This window comes from Dunckerocampus dactyliophorus, chromosome 14 (assembly GCF_027744805.1).
Source record: "Dunckerocampus dactyliophorus isolate RoL2022-P2 chromosome 14, RoL_Ddac_1.1, whole genome shotgun sequence".
Lineage (NCBI taxonomy): Eukaryota > Metazoa > Chordata > Actinopteri > Syngnathiformes > Syngnathidae > Dunckerocampus > Dunckerocampus dactyliophorus.
In genome coordinates this window covers 26,296,120-26,318,765 of record NC_072832.1, presented here as the reverse complement: position 1 = coordinate 26,318,765, position 22,646 = coordinate 26,296,120, and the positions used below count along the sequence as shown (strand labels likewise).

The window sequence follows — 22,646 nt, the reverse complement described above, 5'->3', positions numbered from 1 at the left end:
AGATCTTCCCCGCTCGCTGAATGGGTGGGGTGGTGGTGGGGGGCCAGCATCAAGGCCCAGGGTGCCCTTTTTGATCATGTCTCGCTGAGATGCTCCTGATTGGTGGGCAGCGTAAGAATGGGGGGGGGGGACCATTCTTTAATTAAGCAGATAATCTCTTGTTGGGGACGAGAGGAGCTCCATTTCAGAGAAAGCCCCCCTCCCGCCACGTCCCCCATCCTCTCATGGTGGAGTTCCATGCATGTTCTTGTCCGAGCTCAGTATCCACCTCCTCCACTCCAGCGGCTGCAGGCTCACCTGTCAGGATGTTCACGCGTTTGCAGGTTTGCTTCTACGTTTTCATCCTCCTGGCGCACATGAGGTCCTCCTGCTGCTGGTGAGTTTCCACCCTCGTGCTGCTGTTGATGTTCATGATTGGTTCATCTTTTTTTTTAATTTTTAAATGCACTAAATATACACGTGCTACGGTGTTGCAAGAATGCTTGCCATCGAATTTTTAATGCCATTTTTTGGGGGGGCATGTGCGGCTTTTACAGGCCACTCACGAGTCGGTAAATGAAAAGTCAATATTTCAAAATGTCGAAGTCAAAATGTGATGAAATGCTTCAAAACACGCGATAAATAAATACATAAATTCAAACGTGAACATTTTCTTGATTTTGTTTGTTTTTTTAAGTGTCTCAATTCAATGAAAATCGAAGTCACTCAAAGGCCATAAATATTTACAAATATATTTGACAATGTTTGACTTTGTCCCAAGGACATTTAATTAGCATTGCACTTCAAATCAAAGTCATTCTATTAAAAATAAATTCTTTTAAAAAATGCAATGAATATTTACAAATTAAAATATATGATCATTCGCTTTATATATATATATTATACACATATAATATATTTATGTATATTATTGATTTTGTCTCAATTACATACTTAAAAGTAATTCGATTTATATTAAATGCTTTAAAATGCAATGAATATTTACAAATGTAAAATCAATTTAAATCAAAGTAACGTGATTAATATTGAATACTTAAAAATGCAATTTAAAAATAAATGTAAAATAATTCAAACGGAAGTAATTCGATTAATATTAAATGCTTAAAAATGCAATGAATATTTACAAATGTAAAATAATTAAATTCAAATCAAAGTAACTTGATTAATATTAAATACTTCAAATGCAATTATTTACAAATACATGTAAGATAATTACATTACAATGGAAGTAATTCGATTAATATTAAATGCTTAAAAGTGCAATTCATATTTACAAATACATTAAAAACGTTTATATCAACAATATTAATATCAACATTTGCTGTCTCGATTTTTTTTCGACATATTTCAAAATGTACTTGAATTGAAATGAAATCCAAGTCATCGGCTTAGTAAACCAAGTGCTTGCAGATGCAATCAATATTTAGGAAAAATATTCAAATATAGGACGTTTGCTGTCTCGAGGACATGTTTTTTAAAATTGTACTTCATGAAATTCGAATCAAAGTCATAAAATTAGCGTGAAATGCAACACGTGCATACAAATCTACTTGAAATGTATGCACGGTTTGTTGATGTAGTCTGAAAGAAGTATTTCAGAATGCGCATTAAATCGAGTAAAGCGGAAGTCATTCAAAGAATGAGGCAAGGTTTACAAACGCAGCAAATGTCCCAAATACGTGAATGCCTTCTGTCCACATTGGGCACCAAGAATGAAATATATTGAAAAACGTTTGCTTTTTCATTAGTTTAAAAAGTAATTTTCTATTAATCCAAGTTCATTTCAAATGTTTAAAAAGTAAAATAACTTTGCATAAATCATTTTTGATGATTAACTGCATTTCACTGAAAATAATGGAAAAAATAAGGAAAACCATCATTCTTGTTTTGCTTATCTGTAATAAACGTGATGACTTTAATTTCAATTTCTTGCATATTTCCAGTTGATTGCAAATATTTGTCAGATTGTTATGTCTTTCAGGTGTTTTCAAAGGAATTTTATGGAATGAAATAGAATTTAATCATAACATTTGCACAAAAAATGACACCTTTGGCTCCATTTGGGACATTGGAGCGAATATTATTGTTAAGTTTTGCGTTGCTTGGCTGTCAGGCCACAGTTTGACGGACGATGTTCCCGCCTGCGCTAATGAGAGACGTTAGGCCAGGAATTCGTTATGGACACTGAGCTTCCTTGACTGAATAATCTGTCTCCTTTTCCAGGTCAGTGAATAATTTCTTGATGACTGGACCCAAGGTAAGCCAACCTCCTTTTGATCTCTCACGGAAAACACTCTTTCCTTTTTGTGTGTGTGTGTGTGTGTGTGTGTGTGATACCTGCCTGCCTACGCAGCACATAGAATGCAGCCATTATAGTCTTCATCATTCTTTTACCCCCCTGCGTACACTTGACCTTATGGAGAGGTTGTGTGTGCGTGAATGGCTGCGCCATTGCTTTAGTGGGTGGTCATCATTAGCGAGCCGGGCCCCTGTGTGTGTGTGTGTGAGTGTGTGTGTGTGTGTGTGTGTGTGTGTGTGTGTGTGTGTGTGTGTGTGTGTGTGAGAGAGAGAGGTGCTATCCTCAGCCACTTGAGACATATTAGTCATATTCACATTCACACGGTGGCAACAAGCAGCAGAGCAGAGGGTAAAAGCCAAGCGCCAACAACTCCACAGCTTGGAAATGCAACAAAAAAGTGCCTGGTGGGCTTTTTATGCAAAATATGGCTTCTTTTCGGACACATTTTTAGTTCACTGCATCCCGGTCCCGCTCATGCCACCGAGTATTAGGGCCACATTGGGAAAAAATCATCTGAGGTTTCAAGAATAAAGCCGTACATTTACAACTTTATTCTCGTAATATTGCAACTTTTTTTCTCATAAGTTTACAAGAAAAAAAGTCATAAATTTACGAGAATAAAACCTTAAAAATTTAGGAGAAAAAAGTCGTAAATGTACGAGAAAAAAGGTTAAATTACGATAATAAAATTGTAAATTTATCATAATAAAGTCGTAAATTTATGAGAATAAACTACTTTATTCTCATAATATTCCAACCTTTTTTTTTGTAAATTTCCGGGAAAAAAGTCATAAATTTCCAAGAATAAAGCTGTATATTTAGGAGAAAAAAGTTGTAATATTACGAGAAAAATGTCGTAAATTTAGGAGAAGGAAGTGGTAATATTACGAGAAAAAAAGTCATAAACTTGTGAGAATAAAGTCGTAAGTTTAGGAGAAAAGTGGTCATTTTACGAGAATAAAGTCATCAATTTAAGTTGTAAATTTACAAGAAAAAAGGTTATATTACAAGAAAGTTGTAAATGAACAAGAATACAATTGTAAATTTACGAGGATAAAGGCATAAATTTACAACTTGATTCTGGACATATTCCGACTTTTTTTCTTGTAAATTTACAAGAAAAAAGTCGTACATTTAGGCGAAAAGTCCTAACATTACAAGAATAAAGTTGTAAATTTAAGAGAAAAAAGGTTATATTACGAGAAAGTCGTAAGAGAATAAAGTCCCCAAACCTTTTGGGGAAAAAGTCGTATATCTATTACGAGAATAATATCGTAAATGTAGGAGAAAAACGTCGTAATATCACGAGAAAAAAGTCGTAAATATAGGAGAATAAAGTCATAAATTTAGTAGAAAAGTCATAATATTACGAGAATAAAGTCGTAAATTTACTACATTATTCTCATAATATTCCGACTTTTTTCTTGTAAATTTCCGAGGAAAAAACTTCTAAATTTACAAGAATAAAGTCGTCAATTTTGGAGAAAAAAAAGTCGTAGTGTTACGAGAATAAAGTGGTTAATTTAAGAGAATAAAGTCGTAAATTTAGGAGAAAAGTCATAATGTTACGAGAATAAAGTCGTAAATTTACTACATTATTCTCATAATATTCCGACTTTTTTCTTGTAAATTTCCGAGGAAAAAACGTATAAATTTACGAGAATAAAGTCGTAAATTTTGGAGAAAAAAAAAGTCGTAGTGTTACGAGAATAAAGTGGTTAATTTAGGAGAATAAAATCGTAAATTTAGGAGAAAAGTCGGAATATTATGGGAATGAAGTCGTAAACTTATGAGAAAAAAGTTGTAATATTACAAGAATAATGTCGTAAATTTAGGAGAAAAAAATTGTAAATTTATTGGAATAAAGTTGTAAATTTACGAGAAAAAAGTCGTAATATTACAAGAATAAAGTCGTAAATTTATGATTTCATTTAAAATGTGATGTAAATTTACGACTTTATTCTTGCAAATTTAAGTAACAAAGTAAATTTACGTCGTCAATTTCCGACTTTATTCCTGTAACATCACAACGCTTTTTCTCGTAAATTTACTAGAAAAAAGTTGTGAATTTACCAGACTAAAGTTGTACATTTAAGGAAAAAAGTGGTCCATTTCCACGAGCAAAGTGGTCATGTTAGGTGTCGTACGTGTCGGAGGGAAAATAGAGCACAGCTCTTCAGGAAGGAAGGAAATGTTCCTCTTGCTTCAGGCAAGCTTTTATTTATAACGTGGCAGCAAAACACAGCAGTTGAGCATTGAGCATTTAGGTTAGCATAGATAGCCATTCTCATTTCCGCCTCCTCCACATGAAAGTCGTAAACTGACCATTTTTTCCTTGTAAATCGACAGCTTTATTCTGGAAAATGGCAACGTGGCCCCGATAGCCTTAAATACTACAATCTCTCATTCAAGTGTTGATAAATATGCTGGTTGTAAACCACGCAACATATTATTAGTGTGGCCATTTTCTATTGTCCACGTCTTATTTCATCACGTTTTGCTACGCTTTGTTGTGACTTGTGGCTTTAAAATGTCTTAATAACCTAATAAGCTAATGTATGATCAGTTCTATAGGAAAGTAGACCTCAATAAAGCATACAGTAGGTGCTTGTTTGAGTGGCTAAAGCGTGTCATTTCTCACAAAAACAACAAGAAAAATGATAAATATACACTGCTCAAAAAAAATAAAGGAACACTTGGAAAACACATCAGATCTAAACTGGGGGAAAAATGATGTTGAATATCTTTCCTGATAATAAGTGGGTGATGTATTAGTAACAAAATGATGCCACATCATTTGATAGAAATGAAAATGATCACCCTATAGAGGGGGGAAATCAAAGACACCCCAAAAATGAAAGTGAAAAAATGATGCAGCACACTGGTCCATTTTGCTAAAATGTCATTGTAGCAACTCAAAATGATTCTCAGTAGTTTGTGTGGCCCCCACGTGCTTGTACGCATGCCTGACAACGTGGGGGCATGCTCCTAATGAGACTACGGATGGTGTCCTGGGGGATCTCCTCCCAGATCTGGACCAGGGCATCACTGCGGTACCTGGACGCATGGAGGAGATTCCAGAAGACAGGTAGTTACTCCAGGAGAGCTGGACAGGGCTGTGGAAGGTCCTTCAACCCTCAGCAGGATCGGTATCTGCTCCTTTGTGCAAGGAGGAACAGGATGAGCACTGCCAGAGCCCTACAAAATGACCTCCAGCAGGCCACTGGTGTGAACGTTTCTGACCAAACAATCAGAAACAGGCTCCATGATGGTGGCTTGAGGGCCCGACGTCCTGTAGTGGGCCCTGTGCTCACTGCCCAGCACCGTAGAGCTCCATTGGCATTTGCCATAGACCACCAGAATTGGCAACTACACCACTGGTGCCCTGTGCTCTTCCCTGATGAGAGCAAGTTCAACCTGAGCACATGCGACAGACGTGAAAGGGTCTGGAGATGCCGTGGAGAACGTTATGCTGCCTGCAACATCATTCAGCATGACCGCTTTGGTGGTGGGTCAGTGATGGTCTGGGGAGGCATATCCCTGGAAGGACGCACAGACCTCTACAGGTTAGATAACGGCACCCTGACTGCTATTAGGTACCGGGATGAAATCCTTGGACCCATTGTCAGAACCTACGCTGGTGCAGTGGGACCTGGGTTCCTCCTGGTCCACGACAATGCCCGACCTCATGTGGCTAGTGTATGCAGGTAGTTCCTGGAGGATGAAGGAATTGATACCATTGACTGGCCCCCACGTTCACCTGACCTAAACCCAATAGAACACCTCTGGGACATTATGTTTAGGTCCATCCGGCGCCGCCAGGTTGCTCCTCAGGCTGTCCAGGCGCTCATGGATGCCCTGGTCCAAATCTGGGAGGAGATCCCCCAGGACACCATCTGTAGTCTCATTAGGAGCATGCCCCCACGTTGTCAGGCATGCGTACAAGCACGTGGGGGCCACACAAACTACTGAGAATCATTTTGAGTTGCTACAATGACATTTTAGCAAAATGGACCAGTGTGCTGCATCATTTTTTCACTTTCATTTTTGGAGCAGTATATATATATATATATATATATATATATATATATAGTGTTAAGTTGAAGTAGTCTAAGTACTCGCAGGTAGTAATTAGGATATATTGGTAGTTCTATCAGGCTAGGAACCATATTTGGTTACGTGAATGAGTGAACCAGCTAATTTCTTGTAGACAATCATCTTAAACAACAACATGCTATCAAATAACGTAACGCTTACAAAGCACTCATATTGTTAAAAAAAAAGGTACCAGATACACATTGGTAGCCATCTGCTGTGTAGGGCCAGGAACCATATTTGGTTACATGACTGGGTGTGTGAACCACATCATTTTCCCCATAAATAGCTTAAAAATATATTTGAAAAATGCTGTAATGCCTTTGAACTGAATAGTTCTAAAGCCCTTATATAATGCCAAGTACAAGTAGTACCTCATACACGTTGGTAGCCACTTAAAGGGCAACAAACCATATTTGGTGACATGAGTGAGTGAACCAGCTAATTCCTCCCAGACAATCAACTTAAAAACGTGAAAAAATATATATTTTTAAAATGTTATGAAATAACATAACAGTTATAATAAAAGTACCAACTACACATCGGTAGCCATCTACGGTATTGCGCAAGGGACCAGATTTGGTAACATGACTGCGTGAACCACCTCATTTTGCTTACGCTTAACACTATCAAAGTACGAAAAAAATATACAAGAAACTTAATAGTTCTAAAGCCCTTATATAATGTAAAGTAGTATAATGTAAAAGTGCGTTGGTAGCCATTTAAAAGGCAAGGAACCATATTTGGTGACCCGAGTGAGTGAACCAGTTAATTTGTCGTAGACAATCAACTTAAAAATATTTTGAAAAATGATATCAAATAGCGTAAGAGTTATAAAGCCCTCATATTGTAGTAAAAGTACCTAACGCTCATTTAGCTAGCTCCTGTATCAGGCAAGGAACCATATTTGGTTCCCTGAGTGAGTGAACCAGCCCATTTCTCCCAGACAAACTTAAATACGTGAAAAAATACTTGAAATAACATTCAACGCTATCAAATAGCATGAGAGTTCCAAAGTAAATAGTTTGTAGACGATGTATTAAGTCACGTCCTCCACACGCTTATCACCCGACTGAAATTGCAGCGGGCATCTCGGCATGTGAGTCTGCCCTTGCTCGTCTCTGTCCCTCACAGGCGGACGAGGTATGCGGTTTCCGATATTTAGTAAGATTTAGTGACGGGGCAGGGAGTGTGAGTGTGTGAACTTCATTTCTCAAGCATCATAACAATGAAAAAGATTCCACAGCATTCAAAGGAAATGTGATGACGGCAGCGTGATGTCCTTTCCATGATGTGCAGGCGTACCTCATCTATTCCAGCAGCGTGGCGGCGGGGGCTCAGAGCGGCATCGAGGAGTGCAAGCACCAGTTTGCGTGGGAGCGCTGGAACTGTCCCGAGAGAGCCCTGCAGCTGTCCACGCACAGCAGCCTGCGCAGCGGTGAGCTTGCTGGCTACTCTCATGCCATTAGCATCAATAAGGAGACGTCTGTAGCTGTGAAAATACGAACTACAGCGAGTTCTCGTAACACCAGCGTCTCTGCCACCACCAGCCAATCGGGAGACGGCGTTTGTGCACGCCATCAGCTCGGCGGGGGTCATGTACACGCTAACCAGGAACTGCAGCCTGGGAGATTTCGACAACTGCGGCTGCGACGACAGCAGGAACGGACAGCGAGGTACGAGAAAGAGATCGCCGACTGTCTTGACGCGTGCAGTGCTCGGCCAAAACCAGCAGGGGCGCTGTTGATTCGTCTCAACGAGGAGTTGAAATAAGGACAATGTTGCGCTACTAGCAGTTCTATGCTCACATGGAAACAGGAGCTCAGAACATTCAGAGAAAGACTCTCTCATTCCATTTAAAGTAATATTAAAAAATAATAATCAAAAAGTTTTTATTGGTTTTAAACAACCATTCCTTTTATTGAAGTGTGTTTTTTAGTACATTTTTGTGTCTTATTATTGTTATCATTATTATTATTATTATTATTGTTATATAAAAATGTAATAATAAAACCACAAAATACTAAAAATGTTTCAATTTGAAGCTTACAAAAAAATTTGAATCATGTCAATGAAACTTTTTTCTTTTTTTATTTTAGTCTGCTTTTTAATTAAAAAAAATGTTAAGCGGACATTGAGAAATACAAAAAATATATCACACACATATGTAAACATACATGTATTCATTAAAAACTCACAAAATACGACACGCGCGTGAATGAATGAACATGTTTCAATTTGACGGAATTTAAAATGTAAAAAATTTTTAAAATGTAAAATTCAGAATTTAAATTTTTGTGTGTCCTTCAATGTCTCTACTTTTTTTTAATCATATAAAAAGTTGTAATTTTTTAAATTTTATTTCAGTCTGCTTTTTCATTTATATTTTTATTTCAAAGGACGTACAAGAAATTATGTTTTGAAGCAGCTTTAAATAAATGATTTTATTATTATTATAGTCAACATACATTTTACATTTTGGCCAGTCTGAATAAAAACGCGCAAGGAGAAACTTGTTTTCCGATTGCAATCATTCCCCGTGTTCCACAGTGCATGAACCAAGGACTCCGGAAAAGCAAACAAAAATGGGATTCTCCCGTCCCCGTCTTTTACTGTCTTGTTCTCATCAGAGCGCACACTGCTGCTTGCGGAAGGCGTTGTAGCTGAATCCCTTTCGTTTCGGTCTGTATCAGGAATTATTTCATGGTTGATTTTGACATTTTTACATGAAGTTGAACTGACACACAGGGATATAAACATGGGACATTTGCTGCCGTTTTGGGGGTTTTGGGACCCCAACGAGGGGAAATGACATTGCAGACTGGATTTGTCTGTGTACTCGAATTGCGCTAAGAAGAGGTCAACTTGACCTGAAGATGTTTAGTCAGTTCCTTTAGTTTGAAGTGCGTCCATTACTCCTGTCAAAAAGCGCTGCTTCCTGTAGACCAGTGGTGCCCAAAGTGCGGCCCGCGGCTATTTTAAAATTATTTGTACATTTTTTTAATTCCTTTATCGATTTTAATTTTTTATTTTTTTATTTTGTCAAATTCTAAAAGTGCAATTAAACAAGAGAATGAAAAAACCTTGCAAAAATGTCAAAAAAAAGGAAGAGAACTTTAGGAGAATAAGGTTTAAATATTAGGAGAATAATGTCATAATGTTAGGAGAAAAAAAGTAGTCATTTTGTGGCGCTAAATTTGTAATAATATGAGAAAAAAACAATTATTAAGATGTAAAAATTACAAAATAAATTAAAATGTAAATTAAAGTTTAAATATTAAAGAAAAAAATACTTTATTAAGTCATCACATTATGAAAAACAGTTGCAATTTTTGGAAAATTGGGTTGTGAAAAGCTATAAAAGTACACCAATAAAGTCAAAATATTATGGCAATAAAGTCATGACATGATGAGAAAAAACAATGTAAATGTTGGAATATTTAAAAAATTAAAAAAACAAAAACAGAAATGGAAAAACAAGCAAAAAAGTTGAGACTAATAATAGGATTTTTCACCCGTTTCGCAAAGCTGAGTGCAGTTTTTTTCTTGAGATTTACACAACTTCTTGGCATATCTCCATGGGTTAGTTCATGAAAGATAAAGAATCATGTTTATTTATTTTACACTTCAAATTGAGTAATATTCAGTCACCTGTAGTCGTTCCCGGATGGTAGACGCTATATTCATTGCATGCGGCATCTTATTTGCTGCAATTTTCATACTTCATTTGAATTTATGCATGATTTGTATGCATGCAGTCATGTTCTTCCTCATTTTCTTGACAAAATGCGTCATAAAATCCTCTAAAATGCGACTTGGAGATTAAAAAAACCCCAAAAACAAATACATTTGCTTGGTTTGACTTAAGTAAAAGTATAAATAAATGAAATGAATACATAAATGAAAGCGTAAAAAAGAATTAAAATTGTAAATATCAAAATGACTTATATAAAGTGTGAAATATAAACAATTTAAAATTACTCCAAATGTGTAACAAAAAGTGTAAACAATAAAAAGACTGAAAGTGTAAAAAATGTAGCATGTAGAAGTGTAACAAAAAAATGTAAATAACTTACAAAGTGTAGAAAAAAATCAAATGAAAAGACAAAGTGTAAAAAATGTACAAATTAAAACAACTTGCACAAAAGTATAAAAAAAATTAAAGCCACTCTATAAAAGTGTTACACGCGTTAAAAAAGTGACTTATATAAAAGTGTAACAAAAAAAATGTAAATAACTTACAAAGTGTAAAAAATATAAAAAGACTAAAAGTGTAAATTACAATGACTTATATAAAAGTGTAAAAAAAAAAAAAGACAAATGTAAAAAATAAAACCATTAAAATGATTTAAAAGTGTAACATTTAAAAACATTACAGGACTAAAAGTGTAAAAAATGTTAAAATTTAAACAACTTATACAAAAGTATAAAAAATTTCAAGCGACTATATAAAAGTGTAAAATATAAAATGACTTAAAAGTATTAAACATGAAAACATTTAAATAGCTTACATAAAGGTGTAGCAAAAAATTTAAGTAACTTGCATAAGCATAAAAAACAGAAAGACAATGTAAAAATAAATTAAAATGACATACATAAAAGTGTAAACAAAATAAAGTGTAAATAAAAAAACAACTTAAGTGTAAAAAAATGGAAATGACTTAAAGGGTAAACAATTAAAATTACATATATATACTGTATATATATATATATATTTATATATATATATATAATATACACTTATATATATAAGTGTAAAAACAAAAAAAAATGTGACTGACTTGTATATCTGTATCAAAAGTAAAAAAAATTAAATTACTTAAATAAAAGTGTCAAAAAATAAAAAACAAAAGTATAAAAAATAAAAACAGATAAAATGACTTACATAAGTGTAAAAACAAAAACAAATTAACTGACATATATCTGTATCAAAAGTAAAAAAATAATTTAAAAAAACTTGAATTACTCAAGGGAAAGTGGAAAAAAGATGCATTAAAGTGTCAAAAAATAAAATGACAAAGTATAAAAAATAAAAACAAATAAAATGACTTACATAAGTGTAAAAAAGAAAAAAGACAAAAGCATTAAACAAAATGAAATGAGTTCAATAAAAGCGTAAAAATAAAACAATTAGAATGACTGATATAAAAGTGTAAAAAATAATGAAAATGAACGGAAGTAAAAATGAATGAAATAAAAGCGGGTGGCGACTAAATGAGCACGTGACCATGAGGGTCCCGGGTTTAGAGCCTACTGTAGTTGAACCGTGGTGAGTTCATGCGCCTTTAGCAGTAACCATATGATGAGTTTGACGCGGTCCTCCCAGCGCATCAAGTGTATTTTCTGTCTTCTAGGTGGTCACGGGTGGCTGTGGGGAGGCTGCAGCGACAACGTGGGCTTCGGGGAGGCCATCGCTAAGCAGTTTGTGGACGCCTTGGAGACGGGGCAGGACGCTCGGGCGGCCATGAATCTCCACAACAACGAAGCGGGCCGAAAGGTACCATCATCAAGCGCTTGGCTTGTTTTGACGAGCCACAGAGGTTGATTTCTTTTCTTTGACATCACCCCCCCCCTGCCCCCTTCTCACTTTAACAGCAAGTGTGCCACCCAAGCGTCCTTTTGCACATAAGTGAGGTGCCACTCGTCCCCCCCAGTCATAATGTGTGCTCGCTGTAGCAGAAGGAGCCTATTTACCGCCGCAGAATCGCCAGGATCGCCAGTGCACGCTTAATTGGAGATCCAGGGGAGCCAGAGATGTTGTTTTGGAAATAAGTGTTTAGTTTTATTCTCCCACATTTATGTTGCTCTTTGTTTGGCTCGGAGGGAGTCTGAGGGGACCACAGGCGCGCAGCTGAAGTGCTCTTTGTTTACGCCGCCTTGTTGGACCCCGGGATCCCCCACGGCACCTGGAGCATCATTGTAACAGAAAAAAAACGGGGCTAGAAAAGGAGAAAAACGTCTTTTTCACAGGCGCGGCTCAACGGGACCCCTCCATTGGGGTGTTGTCACTCCGGAGAGGAGGATGAGAATGAACGGGCTAAATAAATACTCCCATTCCTCCAAGCGCCACAATGGCACTCGATGTGAAACTTTGGAAAGAGGACGTCCCTCTTTTCACGGGACAGATGCTTTTGTGTCGGGGTAAAGTCAGGAAACACGGGGGCCACAACAAACACGCTGACCTTCTGGTCTTTTTTCCTCTTTGGCTATGCTTGGTTTTCTTCCAGCGGGGGATGTTGGGAACGCACTTGCGTTCTACATTCATATCTTTCTGTCATCTTACATTACACAAAACTACTTACATTCATATCTTTCTGTCATCTTACATTTCACAAAACTACTTACATTCATATCTTTCTGTCATCTTACATTACACAAAACTACTTACATTCATATCTTTCTGTCATCTTACATTTCACAAAACTACTTAGGAGAGTTCCCCAAACCTCCACGCCATCCAGTTATGGCGCCAATCTGGATAAATGTGCTTTGCGTGTCAGGAATTTTTAAGTTTTCTCGGTAAATAATACATGACAGGTACAGTAATCCCACGCCACTTCACACTTCCAATTTCACGGCTGCACTTAAAAAAAAATGTAAATGAACTCATTCAATCCCAGACATTTTTCAAAAGACAACCCCCTCAGTAGCGCCCATTTTCGACCAATCTTTCAAGGCACCCGGAATATTGTGTTCTAAGGTTATATAATCATGGAACCTACCAAAAGCAAGGTTAGACTCCAATCTTTCACCAGGAAAAAAAGTTTGTTTCCACATTTTTCCGTTCTTTACTAATCAGCAGTAGAACGTTGGTACGTTTCAGGAAAATGTTACGATAGATTCAAGCATGACTTTCACTTCGCTTTTGCGACAGCTCAAATATGTAAACACCTTTACCAACATAAACGACACAAAAAGGGGTTGTTTTACATCAAAATAACTATTTACAAATATGACACCATGAACTATTTACAATTTTCACATTTGGAACTGAACTGTGTGTATTCACGCGTTACACTTTCCCTACAGTCCTCCACGCTCTCCCACTTCCTCTTTCCTGTCATGTGGGATTTTCCTTTCACGTGATCCCTGCCGAGCAGAAGTGAACTGCTGTTCACAGTGAAACAGAAATAATGCGTCGTTCACTTTTTAACTGTCCTTAACTGTCACGCAAACGTAAAAAGAAGTGAAGCATCTTAATTTGATTTATTAACAAGCTTTTTATGTTGTTTCCAAAACATCTGTCACGTGTTATTTTCCCCCCGAAAACTGCGAAAACTGCGAAGTGTATGACGTCAGGGGCTTGTTAGCCAATATGACTTCCTGATTGACGACTGAAATCGTCTTCCATTTGTCCTGACTCCCGCCAGGCGGTGAAGGGGACCATGCAGAAGACCTGCAAATGTCACGGCGTGTCGGGAAGCTGCACCACGCAAACCTGCTGGCTGCAGCTGCCCGAGTTCAGGGAGGTGGGCAACTACCTGAAGGAGAAGTACCACCGAGCCCTGAAGGTGGATCTCCTCCGCGGGGGCGGGAACAGCGCGGCCAGCCGAGGAGCCATCGCCGAGACCTTCAGCTCCATCTCCCGCAAGGAGCTGGTCCACCTGGAGGACTCCCCCGACTACTGCCTGGAGAACCGCACGTTGGGCCTGCCGGGCACCGAGAGCCGCGAATGCGTGAAGAAGGGCAAGAACTTGAGCAAATGGGAGAAGCGCAGCTGCAAGAGGCTGTGCGGCGAGTGCGGCCTGGCCGTGGAGGAGCGCAAGGCCGAGACGGTGTCCAGCTGCAACTGTAAGTTCCACTGGTGCTGCGCCGTCAAATGCGAGCAGTGCCGGAAGACCGTGACCAAGTTTTACTGCGTGAAGAAGGGAGGCGTGAGGGCCAGGAACGAGAGCGCCGGCGGCCGCCGCAAGAACCTCAAGCTGAGGAAGAAGCACTGAGCGTCTGCATGGAAAAACACTTATTTAAGATTTATTTTTCTACCTTTTTTATACACTTGTGGGCTGATTCGGTTCTTTTTCCAATGGTCAATTTTATTTATTTTCACACGATTCACCACAAAATGAGAAATGCAGATGGTCGTAAATGCACACGGATGAAAGCGCAGTTTAAACGAAACAAGGTTCAAGGAGGAGATGTTGAGATTAGGGGTTGGCATAAAAATCCATCGGTTTAAGTTTTTCAATTAAAGATAAAATGATATTCGAGAACAAACCTATAAAAGAATAGTAGAAATAGATTGGCTACAATATTAATGACCAGCCACACATTCCAAGATAAACAGTGATGGCAGGCGGAGGTAGAAAAAAATGGTGGTGTGAAAAGTCTGAGAAACATTGGATAGACCAGAGAAGCATTATATTACCATTTTTTAAATTTTTCAACTATATACTATTTTTGAATGTGATGCAAGTCCACCCATCTACTTCCGCTTATCCGAGGTGGGGTTGCGAGGTCAGCAGCCTAAGCAGGAAGGCCCAGACTTCCCTCTCCCCGGCTGCTTCATCCAGCTCCTCCCTGCGGATCCCGAGGCATTCCCAGGCCAGTTGAGAGACATAGTCTCGCCAACGTGTCCTGGGTCTTCCCCGAGGGCTCCTACCGGTCGGACGTGCCCTGAACACCTCCCCAGGGAGGCGTCCGGGAGGCATCCTGACCAGATGCCCGAGCCGCCTCATCTGGCTCCTCTCAATGCGGAGGAGCAGCGCTTCTACTCTCGAGTTTTTCACCTGATCTCTAAGGGAGCTTAGGGAGCGCCCAGACACCCTACGGAGAAAACTCATCTTGTCCTTTCAGTCACTACCCAAAGCTATGACCGTAGGTGAGGGAGGGAGCGTAGATCCACCTGAGAGCTTTGCCTTTCGGCTCAGCTCCCCCTTCACCACAACGGATCGATGGCAGAGTCGATCTCGCGTGCCATCCTTCCCTCATTCGTGAACAAGACCCCGAGTTAGGATCTCATCCCCGACCCGGAGATGGCACTCTACCCTTTTGTGGGCGGGAGCCATAGACGCCGACTTTGGAGGTGCTGATTCTGTTAAAAATCCTATTTAATTGACATTTTTGGAGGGTTTTTTTGGATATTTGTCCGCATTAACGTGAAAATGCTGCGTTTTTCTCGGAGCAAAAAGGAAACATTGCATTCTAACCGCATTTGTCTGTCCTCTTGATGTATCGAAATGTATATAAGGTATATAAGATGAAGCACTTTGTATGTACATTGTTAATTTATTGCACACCTAGTCGTATTGTTAGCGGTTGTTTTCTATGAAGATGTCATGAAAGAATAAAAAAAATTAATCCTTCCTGGTATCGTTGGCGATGCTTTGAATGAAACGCAAGCGTCCTCTTGGGGGCGGAGGGTTGCATCGGGAAGAAAAGAAAACTCTTCAGTGCTCTCTTCTCGAGCCTTTCTCAATTTCTCCTGGACAAACCCGCCCCCTCGTCACGCTAATCCTCAAAGAAAGTCCCCAAGTTTCTTTACTGTTTAATACGAGTTTAATTAATTTGTCCAGACAGAGTCGTAGCCCGGGGGGTGGAGGGCATGAGGCAAGTTAAAAAAAAACAAAAAAAAAAATCATCCCGCCTCTTCATTTTGTATGCTAATCTCCTTTTTGGAGTGGCGGAGGTGGGGGGGAAGAAATGTTGGGAAAACTTGAGGTTGCCTGTGCAAGGCTTCCTGCGGCTGTTTTATTCCCACTCGGGTCCTTTCCCTCCTCCAGGGCCTTCCTTTGCCCCATTTAACAATGAATGCAGAGCTAATCAGCTCTCTCGGAAATGCAGCGCTGTCCAGGAAGGTAATCCCTTCTCTGCGCTCTCAAAGGACTGTCGCCTTGCAAAGGACTTTGGGAAAAGGCTTTACACGGATTCACACTGTTGGCTGAAAAGAAGTTAGTTCAAGTATTGTGCCCAAACAAGTGGCTTTTATAAACACATGCTTTGCCAGGGGGCTCGTCCCACCTGCCAGGAGGAAGAAGCACCAGGGCCCGGGCGGGTTGGCGCGCGGCAAGCCGAGGCCCGGGCTCTTAGGCGAGATGGGCTGTGAAAAAGGAGATTAGAGGGTTTGGTGGTGGTGGTATTCATTTCTGCACCTTCCTCCTTTTGCTCAATAATGTGTCAAGGAAACACCTTGTTGACATCTTATTTAGCAAACAATGATCATCAAAAGCCCCCCTCCCTCCTCTGATGACCCCACGCAGGCCCGGCCCAGCGTGACGCTTCTCACCAACAAGAGAGCTGGCATTCCAAACGTTTGATGGAATTTGGGAGCTTTGCAGTGCAGATGGGGTTGGGAAAGATGAATGTGGAAAGCTAATTAATTGGGGATTTTTTTGGTTTCTGTGCATCCGGATGATGAGAAATCCATACAAGCATACAGTGGGGTGAAAAAGTGTTAGCCCCCTTCCTGATTTCTTAGTTTTTTTGCATGTTTGTCACACTTAAATGTTTCAGATCATCAAAAAATGTAAATATTAGTCAATGACAACACAACAACACAAAAGGCAGTTTTTAAATGAAACTTTTTATTATGAAGGGAGAAAAACATCCAAAGCTACATGTCCCTGTGTGAAAAAGTGATTGCCCCCTAAAGCTAATAACTGGTTGGGCCCCCTTAGCAGCAACAACTGCAATCAAGCGTTTGTGATAACTTGCAATGAGTCTCTTCCAGCGCTGGGGAGGAATTTTGCAGAATTGTTGTCATTCAGCCACATTGGAGGCTTTTCCAGCATGAAGCACCTTTATAAGGTCATGCCACAGCATCTCAATAGGATTCAGGTCAGGACTTGGACTAGGCCACTCCAAAGTCTTCAGCCATTCAGAGGTGGACTTGCTGTGTTTTGGATCATTGTCCTGCTGCAGAACCCAAGTTGCTTTCAGCTTGAGGTCACCAACAGATGGCTGCACACTCTCCTTCACCAGAATTCATGGTTCCATTTATCACAGCAAGTCTTCAAGCAGCAAAACAGCCCAAGACCGTCACACTACCACCACCATATTTTACTGTTGGTATGATGTTCTTTTTCTGAAATGCGGTGTTACTTTGATGCCAGATGTAATGGGACACACACTTTCCAATAAGTTCAACTTTTGTCTCATCAGACCACATAGTATTTTCCCAAAGGTCTTGGGGATCATCAAGATGTTTTCTGGCAAAATTGAGACGAGCCTTAATGTTCTTGTTCAGCAGTGGTTTTGGTCTTGGAACTCATTTTTGCCCAGTGACTTTCTTATGGTGGAGTCATGAACACTGACCTTAACTGAGGCAAGCGAGGCCTGCAGTTCTTTGGATGTTTTTGTGGGGTCTTTCGTGACCTGATAGATGAGTCGTCGCTGCACTCTTGGGGTCATTATGGTTGGTGGGTCACTCCTGGGAAGGTTCACCACTGTTCCATGTTTTCCCCATTTGTGGATAATGGCTCTCACTGTGGTTGGCTGGAGTCCCAAAGCTTTAGAAACAGCTTTATAACCTTTTCCACACTGACAGATCTCAATTCATCTCAGTTAAGTTATAACTGAGGCAATCACTTTTTCCACACAGGGGCATGTAGATTTGGATTTTTTTCCTCTGTTAAAAATAAAGACCTTCATTTAAAAACTGCATTGTGTGTTCAGTTGTGTTGTCATTGACTAATATTTCAATTTGTTTGATGATTTAAAACATTTAAGTGTGACAAACATGCAAAAAAAAAAAAAGAAATCAGAAACTTGAGTCTACATCGAGCACCCTTGAGTCAGTTTAAATTGAGTCTTCAGTGAGTACCCGTGAGTCAGTGAAACTCGAGTCTACATGGAGCACACGTGAGTCAATTCAATTTCAGTCTTTTTCAAAAACTGGGAAGGTTTTTTCGGAAACTTTTTTGAAATGTCGTATACAGATGACAAAGTTGTCAAAAAAATCCCTGTTCACACACTAAAAACGTTACTCCCACTTCTCAAGGAAAATGCCGACCTGCGCTCAGACGCACAAACCTTTCCCCCCACCCAGCGAGTGACGCGACCTCCGACCTGGGGGTCTGAACCTCTATCTCCCGGGCCGGACCCTGCCACATTTCATTGGCAAACACACTTGAGCGCAAGGTGGCAGGAGAGAGAGACGACAGCGCCGAGGAAGTGCGGGATTTGATGCCGACTCTCTCTCACAGAGCTCTGCAGAGTAGGAAAAAAAAACAAACGTTTTTTCTTGTGTAACTGTGACCGACATGGGGAAGTACCAGTTATGTCATGCATTTTTTGGGGGGGAAATTCATGATTGGCTTATTTGACTAATAAATAAAAGTGGTGATCTTGTCTTCGGTAGCGAGTGATCATGCAATGAGTTAAAAAAATGGAAAAAACTACTTATAATGCTTGAGAGAATCCCTGACTAATAGGATTTAAAGCTTAGGGGTTCTGGACCTACAACATCTAGAGGGGCGAGGGTCAACACGAATGTGAGCGAAAGCAGATGAGGACTATCAACTATCATGTGCTCCTATGGCCAAATATCTGTGGAATCTGCTTTAAAACAAATCCTACGTACCTGAGTGACCCCGTCAACGTCCATCAGGGAATAAAAAAGAGCAGCAGAAGGAGAAGGCAAGAGCTTTTGTGTTTGCCGCAGGACTGAGATACAAGCTTCTAAAAGGGGGTGCTCCTCACCGGGGTGGTCAATCTCCGTCCACAAAGAATGGCAGAGCAGAGGAGCATCAGAGGGATCAGCTCAGCTCATCTCGCTGATCTGCACAGGAAACAGCGAGCATGGGAACCCAGCGGGGAGTCCAAAGTAGTAAAGTCCCTGCAGGGTGAAGGTGAAGCGGATAAAAACAACCCAAAAAAGCCCATTACAAGGCGCGTTAAGATTTTTTTCTTTCAGGAATGTCATGAGGGTTGGAGGTGGTTTTCGGAGCTCAGGACAGGACACAGGATTGGGTACACCCGCACAAGCTCATGACCGCCAATACACTCAAAGTTTATAAAGATTAAAATACTAATAATGTCGTAATAAGAAAAAAATACAATGTGAAAAAATTAACATGAAAGGTTGAAGTAAATATTACACAAAAAATGAATTCATATATAACAAATAACACATGAAGTCCAAGCCAAAATGACCTTAGTTAACAATTTCTACTGTTGTTTGCGTGAAGGGAAATGAAATTTTAATTTATCCTATATACACAATCACAGGCCACAACATTAGGTACACCTGCACATTCTACAGCGACCTCAAAAAATAATAAAAATGTTTTAAAATACATTTACTAATTATTATATCAAAATCCATCTACAACAAATTCAAATATAATAACACCACCTTCAATAGTATTTCTGTGGTTAATAGGAGTGATGGGAAGCGCCATTCCTCCTCTGACTTTATGAATCGGGAACTCCACTCGAGTCATCTCGCACATGCGATCTTGCAATTCATGAGTCTTCTTCAAGTACCCGTGAGTCAGTTAAAAACAAGTCTTTGTCACGCATCGGGAGACAGTGAAACTTGAGTCTTTGTCGAGCTCCTGTGAGTCAGTTAAAATCGAGTTTTCGTTGAATACCCGTTAGTCGGTGAAACTCTGGTCTCTGCCGAGACACCCAGAGTCAGTTAGAATCGAGTTGACATTGAGCACCCGTGAGTCAAAGAAGTTCAACTAGTTTTTTCGAGCACCCGTGAGTCTGTTAAAATCAAGCCTACATTGAGCACTCGTGAGTCCGTGAGACTCGGGTCTTAGTCGAGCACCCTTGAATCAGTTTAAATTGACTCTTTGTTGAGTACCTGTGAATCAGTTAAAATCGATTCTTCCTTGAATACCCGTTAGTCAGTGAAACTTGAGTCTACATCGAGGACCTTTGAGTAACTGAAACTCTAGGCGGACACCCCTCGAGTCAGTTAAAATTGAATTGACATGGAGCACCCGTGAGTCAGTGAAACTCGCGTCTACACTGAGCACTTGTGAGTCAGTGAAGCTCAAATCTTTGGCGAGCACTGTTCAATCAGTTTAAATAGAGTCTTTGAGTACTCGTGAGTCAGTGAAGCGCGAGTCACGCACACGAGTCAGTTAAATTTGAGTTTTCATTGAATACCTGTGAGTTGGTGAAATTTGCGTTGACGCCGAGCACTCATGAGTGATTGAAACTGGAGTCTTTGGTGAGCAACCTGTGAGTTAGTGAAATTCGTGTCTACACCAGGCACTCGTGAGTCAGTGAAACTGGAGTCTTTGGCGAGCACTCTTGAATTGGTTTAAATTGAGTCTCTGAGTACCCGTGAGTCAGTAAAGCTCAACTCTTCGTCACGCCTGCATGAGTCAGTTAAAATGGAGTCTTTGTTGAATACCCGTGAGTCAGTGAAACTCGCATCTACACCGAGAACTTGTGAGTCAATGAAACTGGAGTCTTTGGCGACCACCCTAGAATCGGTTTAAATTGAGTTTAAATTGAGTCTTCGATGAGTAAAGTCAGTGAAACTCGAGTCTTCGTCAGGCACATCTGAGTCAGTTAAAATTGAATCTTCATTGAGTACCTGTGAGTCGGTGAAACTCGAGTTTTTGTCAAGCACGCGTGAGTCAATTAAAATTGAGTCTTTGTTGAGTACCCGTGAGTCAGTGACACGCTAATCTTTGTCGAGCACCCTTGAATCAGTTAATCAGTTGGGTCTACGTTGAGTACCCGTGAGTCAGTGAAATTGAAGTCTTTGCAGAACACCTGTTGGTTCAGTGAAACTCTAAACTGTGTATAACCCAGTTGCACGTTATTTTCTGTAATCGTATTATCTTGTAAGTATTATTTTTCTATTGGCTAGTAGTTGCACAACAACAACCCGATTGTGGTGACACAAACCATTGGTGTGGTGACCATGTGGTGACACAAACCATCAATCGCTGCTGGTGCTACTTGTTCTCGGTCTGATTCCCGTGTAGGTGGCCTTGAAGTTAACAAAATTGGATTTATGGTCATACCATGTATGGCAGTAGAAAAACAACGTGGTCTGCGTGGTGCGCAGCACACGTAGGGCAGTGCAGTCCATGAACCTGGACTAAAAAGACATCAAATGACAGTAATTACTGTCATTGATAAAATACAAAATACACTGTATAAACAACACCTACACCTGCATCATCTAGCAACCTTTTTTTCACAGTATCTTTTAAAAAATCATCTAAAATAAAATCATTTGTCGCTGTCTCTGCAGCAATGTGCGTGCGCTCTGACAAAAACCAGGCAGCTAACACTAAATTTAAGGTCTTTTGTTCACACTGAGCAAAATGCTGTCAGTACTGGGATGGAAGCTTTAATAAAACATAATTGCAATAATACAATTCTATCTTAAATCCTCATCTTTGTTTTTGTATATACTGTGTGTATATACACTAGGTCCCCACCTTACGAACATCCGACATGCAAACTTTCGGAGATACGAACACAAGCCGACTGGTCTATTTTTTCATGTATTTTGCCTTTTAGTACTGTAACTCCATCATTTATACTGCTACATGCTTGACCAGTAGAGGGCACTGTGACACTGCTAATGGGACCAACAGGTACAGGAAGCCCTGGGGAAAGAAAGCTAAATGGAAAGCTAAATTGTAGCTGGATGATACAACCTGGACAGAGCGTGTGATTAAAGTTTATAAAGAGTTAATAGGCCTGCTTAATTCTACACCACCCACAGAACACTACCTCTTTTAGAAGAGTCTAACGACGACGACCATTTGTCCTTTTTTTCAATAACTCCTCCTCCACCACGAGTATGCTCGACCACTCCTCTTCAAAGGTAAATAACATTTATCATTATGTTTTATTATATCATTTTTATTAGTTTTTTCATTAATTATCCTCGCTTAATATTACTACTGCATCCAAACTCATATTTACATACATACGCATATACTGTATATATGTATACACGTACATGTAGTTCCTATATCATTAGTAATATTACCTTTTCATGACTATTATGTGTGACTGTTTCAATGCAGTATTGTCATTGTGATCACTATCATAGTTCATCATTTCATGACTACTATCATGTGTGACTGTTTCAATGCAGCATTGTCATCGTGGTTGTTGATATTATTTTGTCCTTTCCGTCAGGGTCTTTATAGTCGTCACAGACATTTATTTGCTGATGTAGTCCTGTATGTTTCTGTTGTTCTGTTCTTGTCACAATTGTTGTTGCTGCTGTTGTCTTTGTCTCTATCTTTGTCTCCATCGTTTTCTTTTCTCTTCTTCTCTGTCCCCTCCTGCTCCGGTCGTTCCAAATTTGCTTAGTAACAAGCATCAA

General features: G+C 39.6%; 1 protein-coding gene across 2 annotated transcripts; it reads left to right on the top strand.

Annotated features, from left to right (window-relative positions):
* Positions 1 to 236: 236 nt before the first annotated feature.
* Positions 237 to 15,782, top strand: wnt8b (wingless-type MMTV integration site family, member 8b). Of its 2 annotated transcripts, none has more exons than XM_054798951.1 (6): positions 237 to 376; positions 2,224 to 2,257; positions 7,694 to 7,832; positions 7,945 to 8,070; positions 11,749 to 11,891; positions 13,765 to 15,782. In XM_054798951.1, exons 1-6 carry the CDS (start codon positions 306 to 308, stop codon positions 14,332 to 14,334), a joined length of 1,083 nt encoding a protein of 360 aa, XP_054654926.1. In that variant the 5' UTR covers positions 237 to 305; the 3' UTR covers positions 14,335 to 15,782. The 2 variants fall into 2 exon arrangements, with proteins under 2 accessions (XP_054654926.1, XP_054654927.1); XM_054798952.1 differs by having other exon boundaries at positions 242 to 323; positions 2,229 to 2,257.
* Positions 15,783 to 22,646: the final 6,864 nt, after the last annotated feature.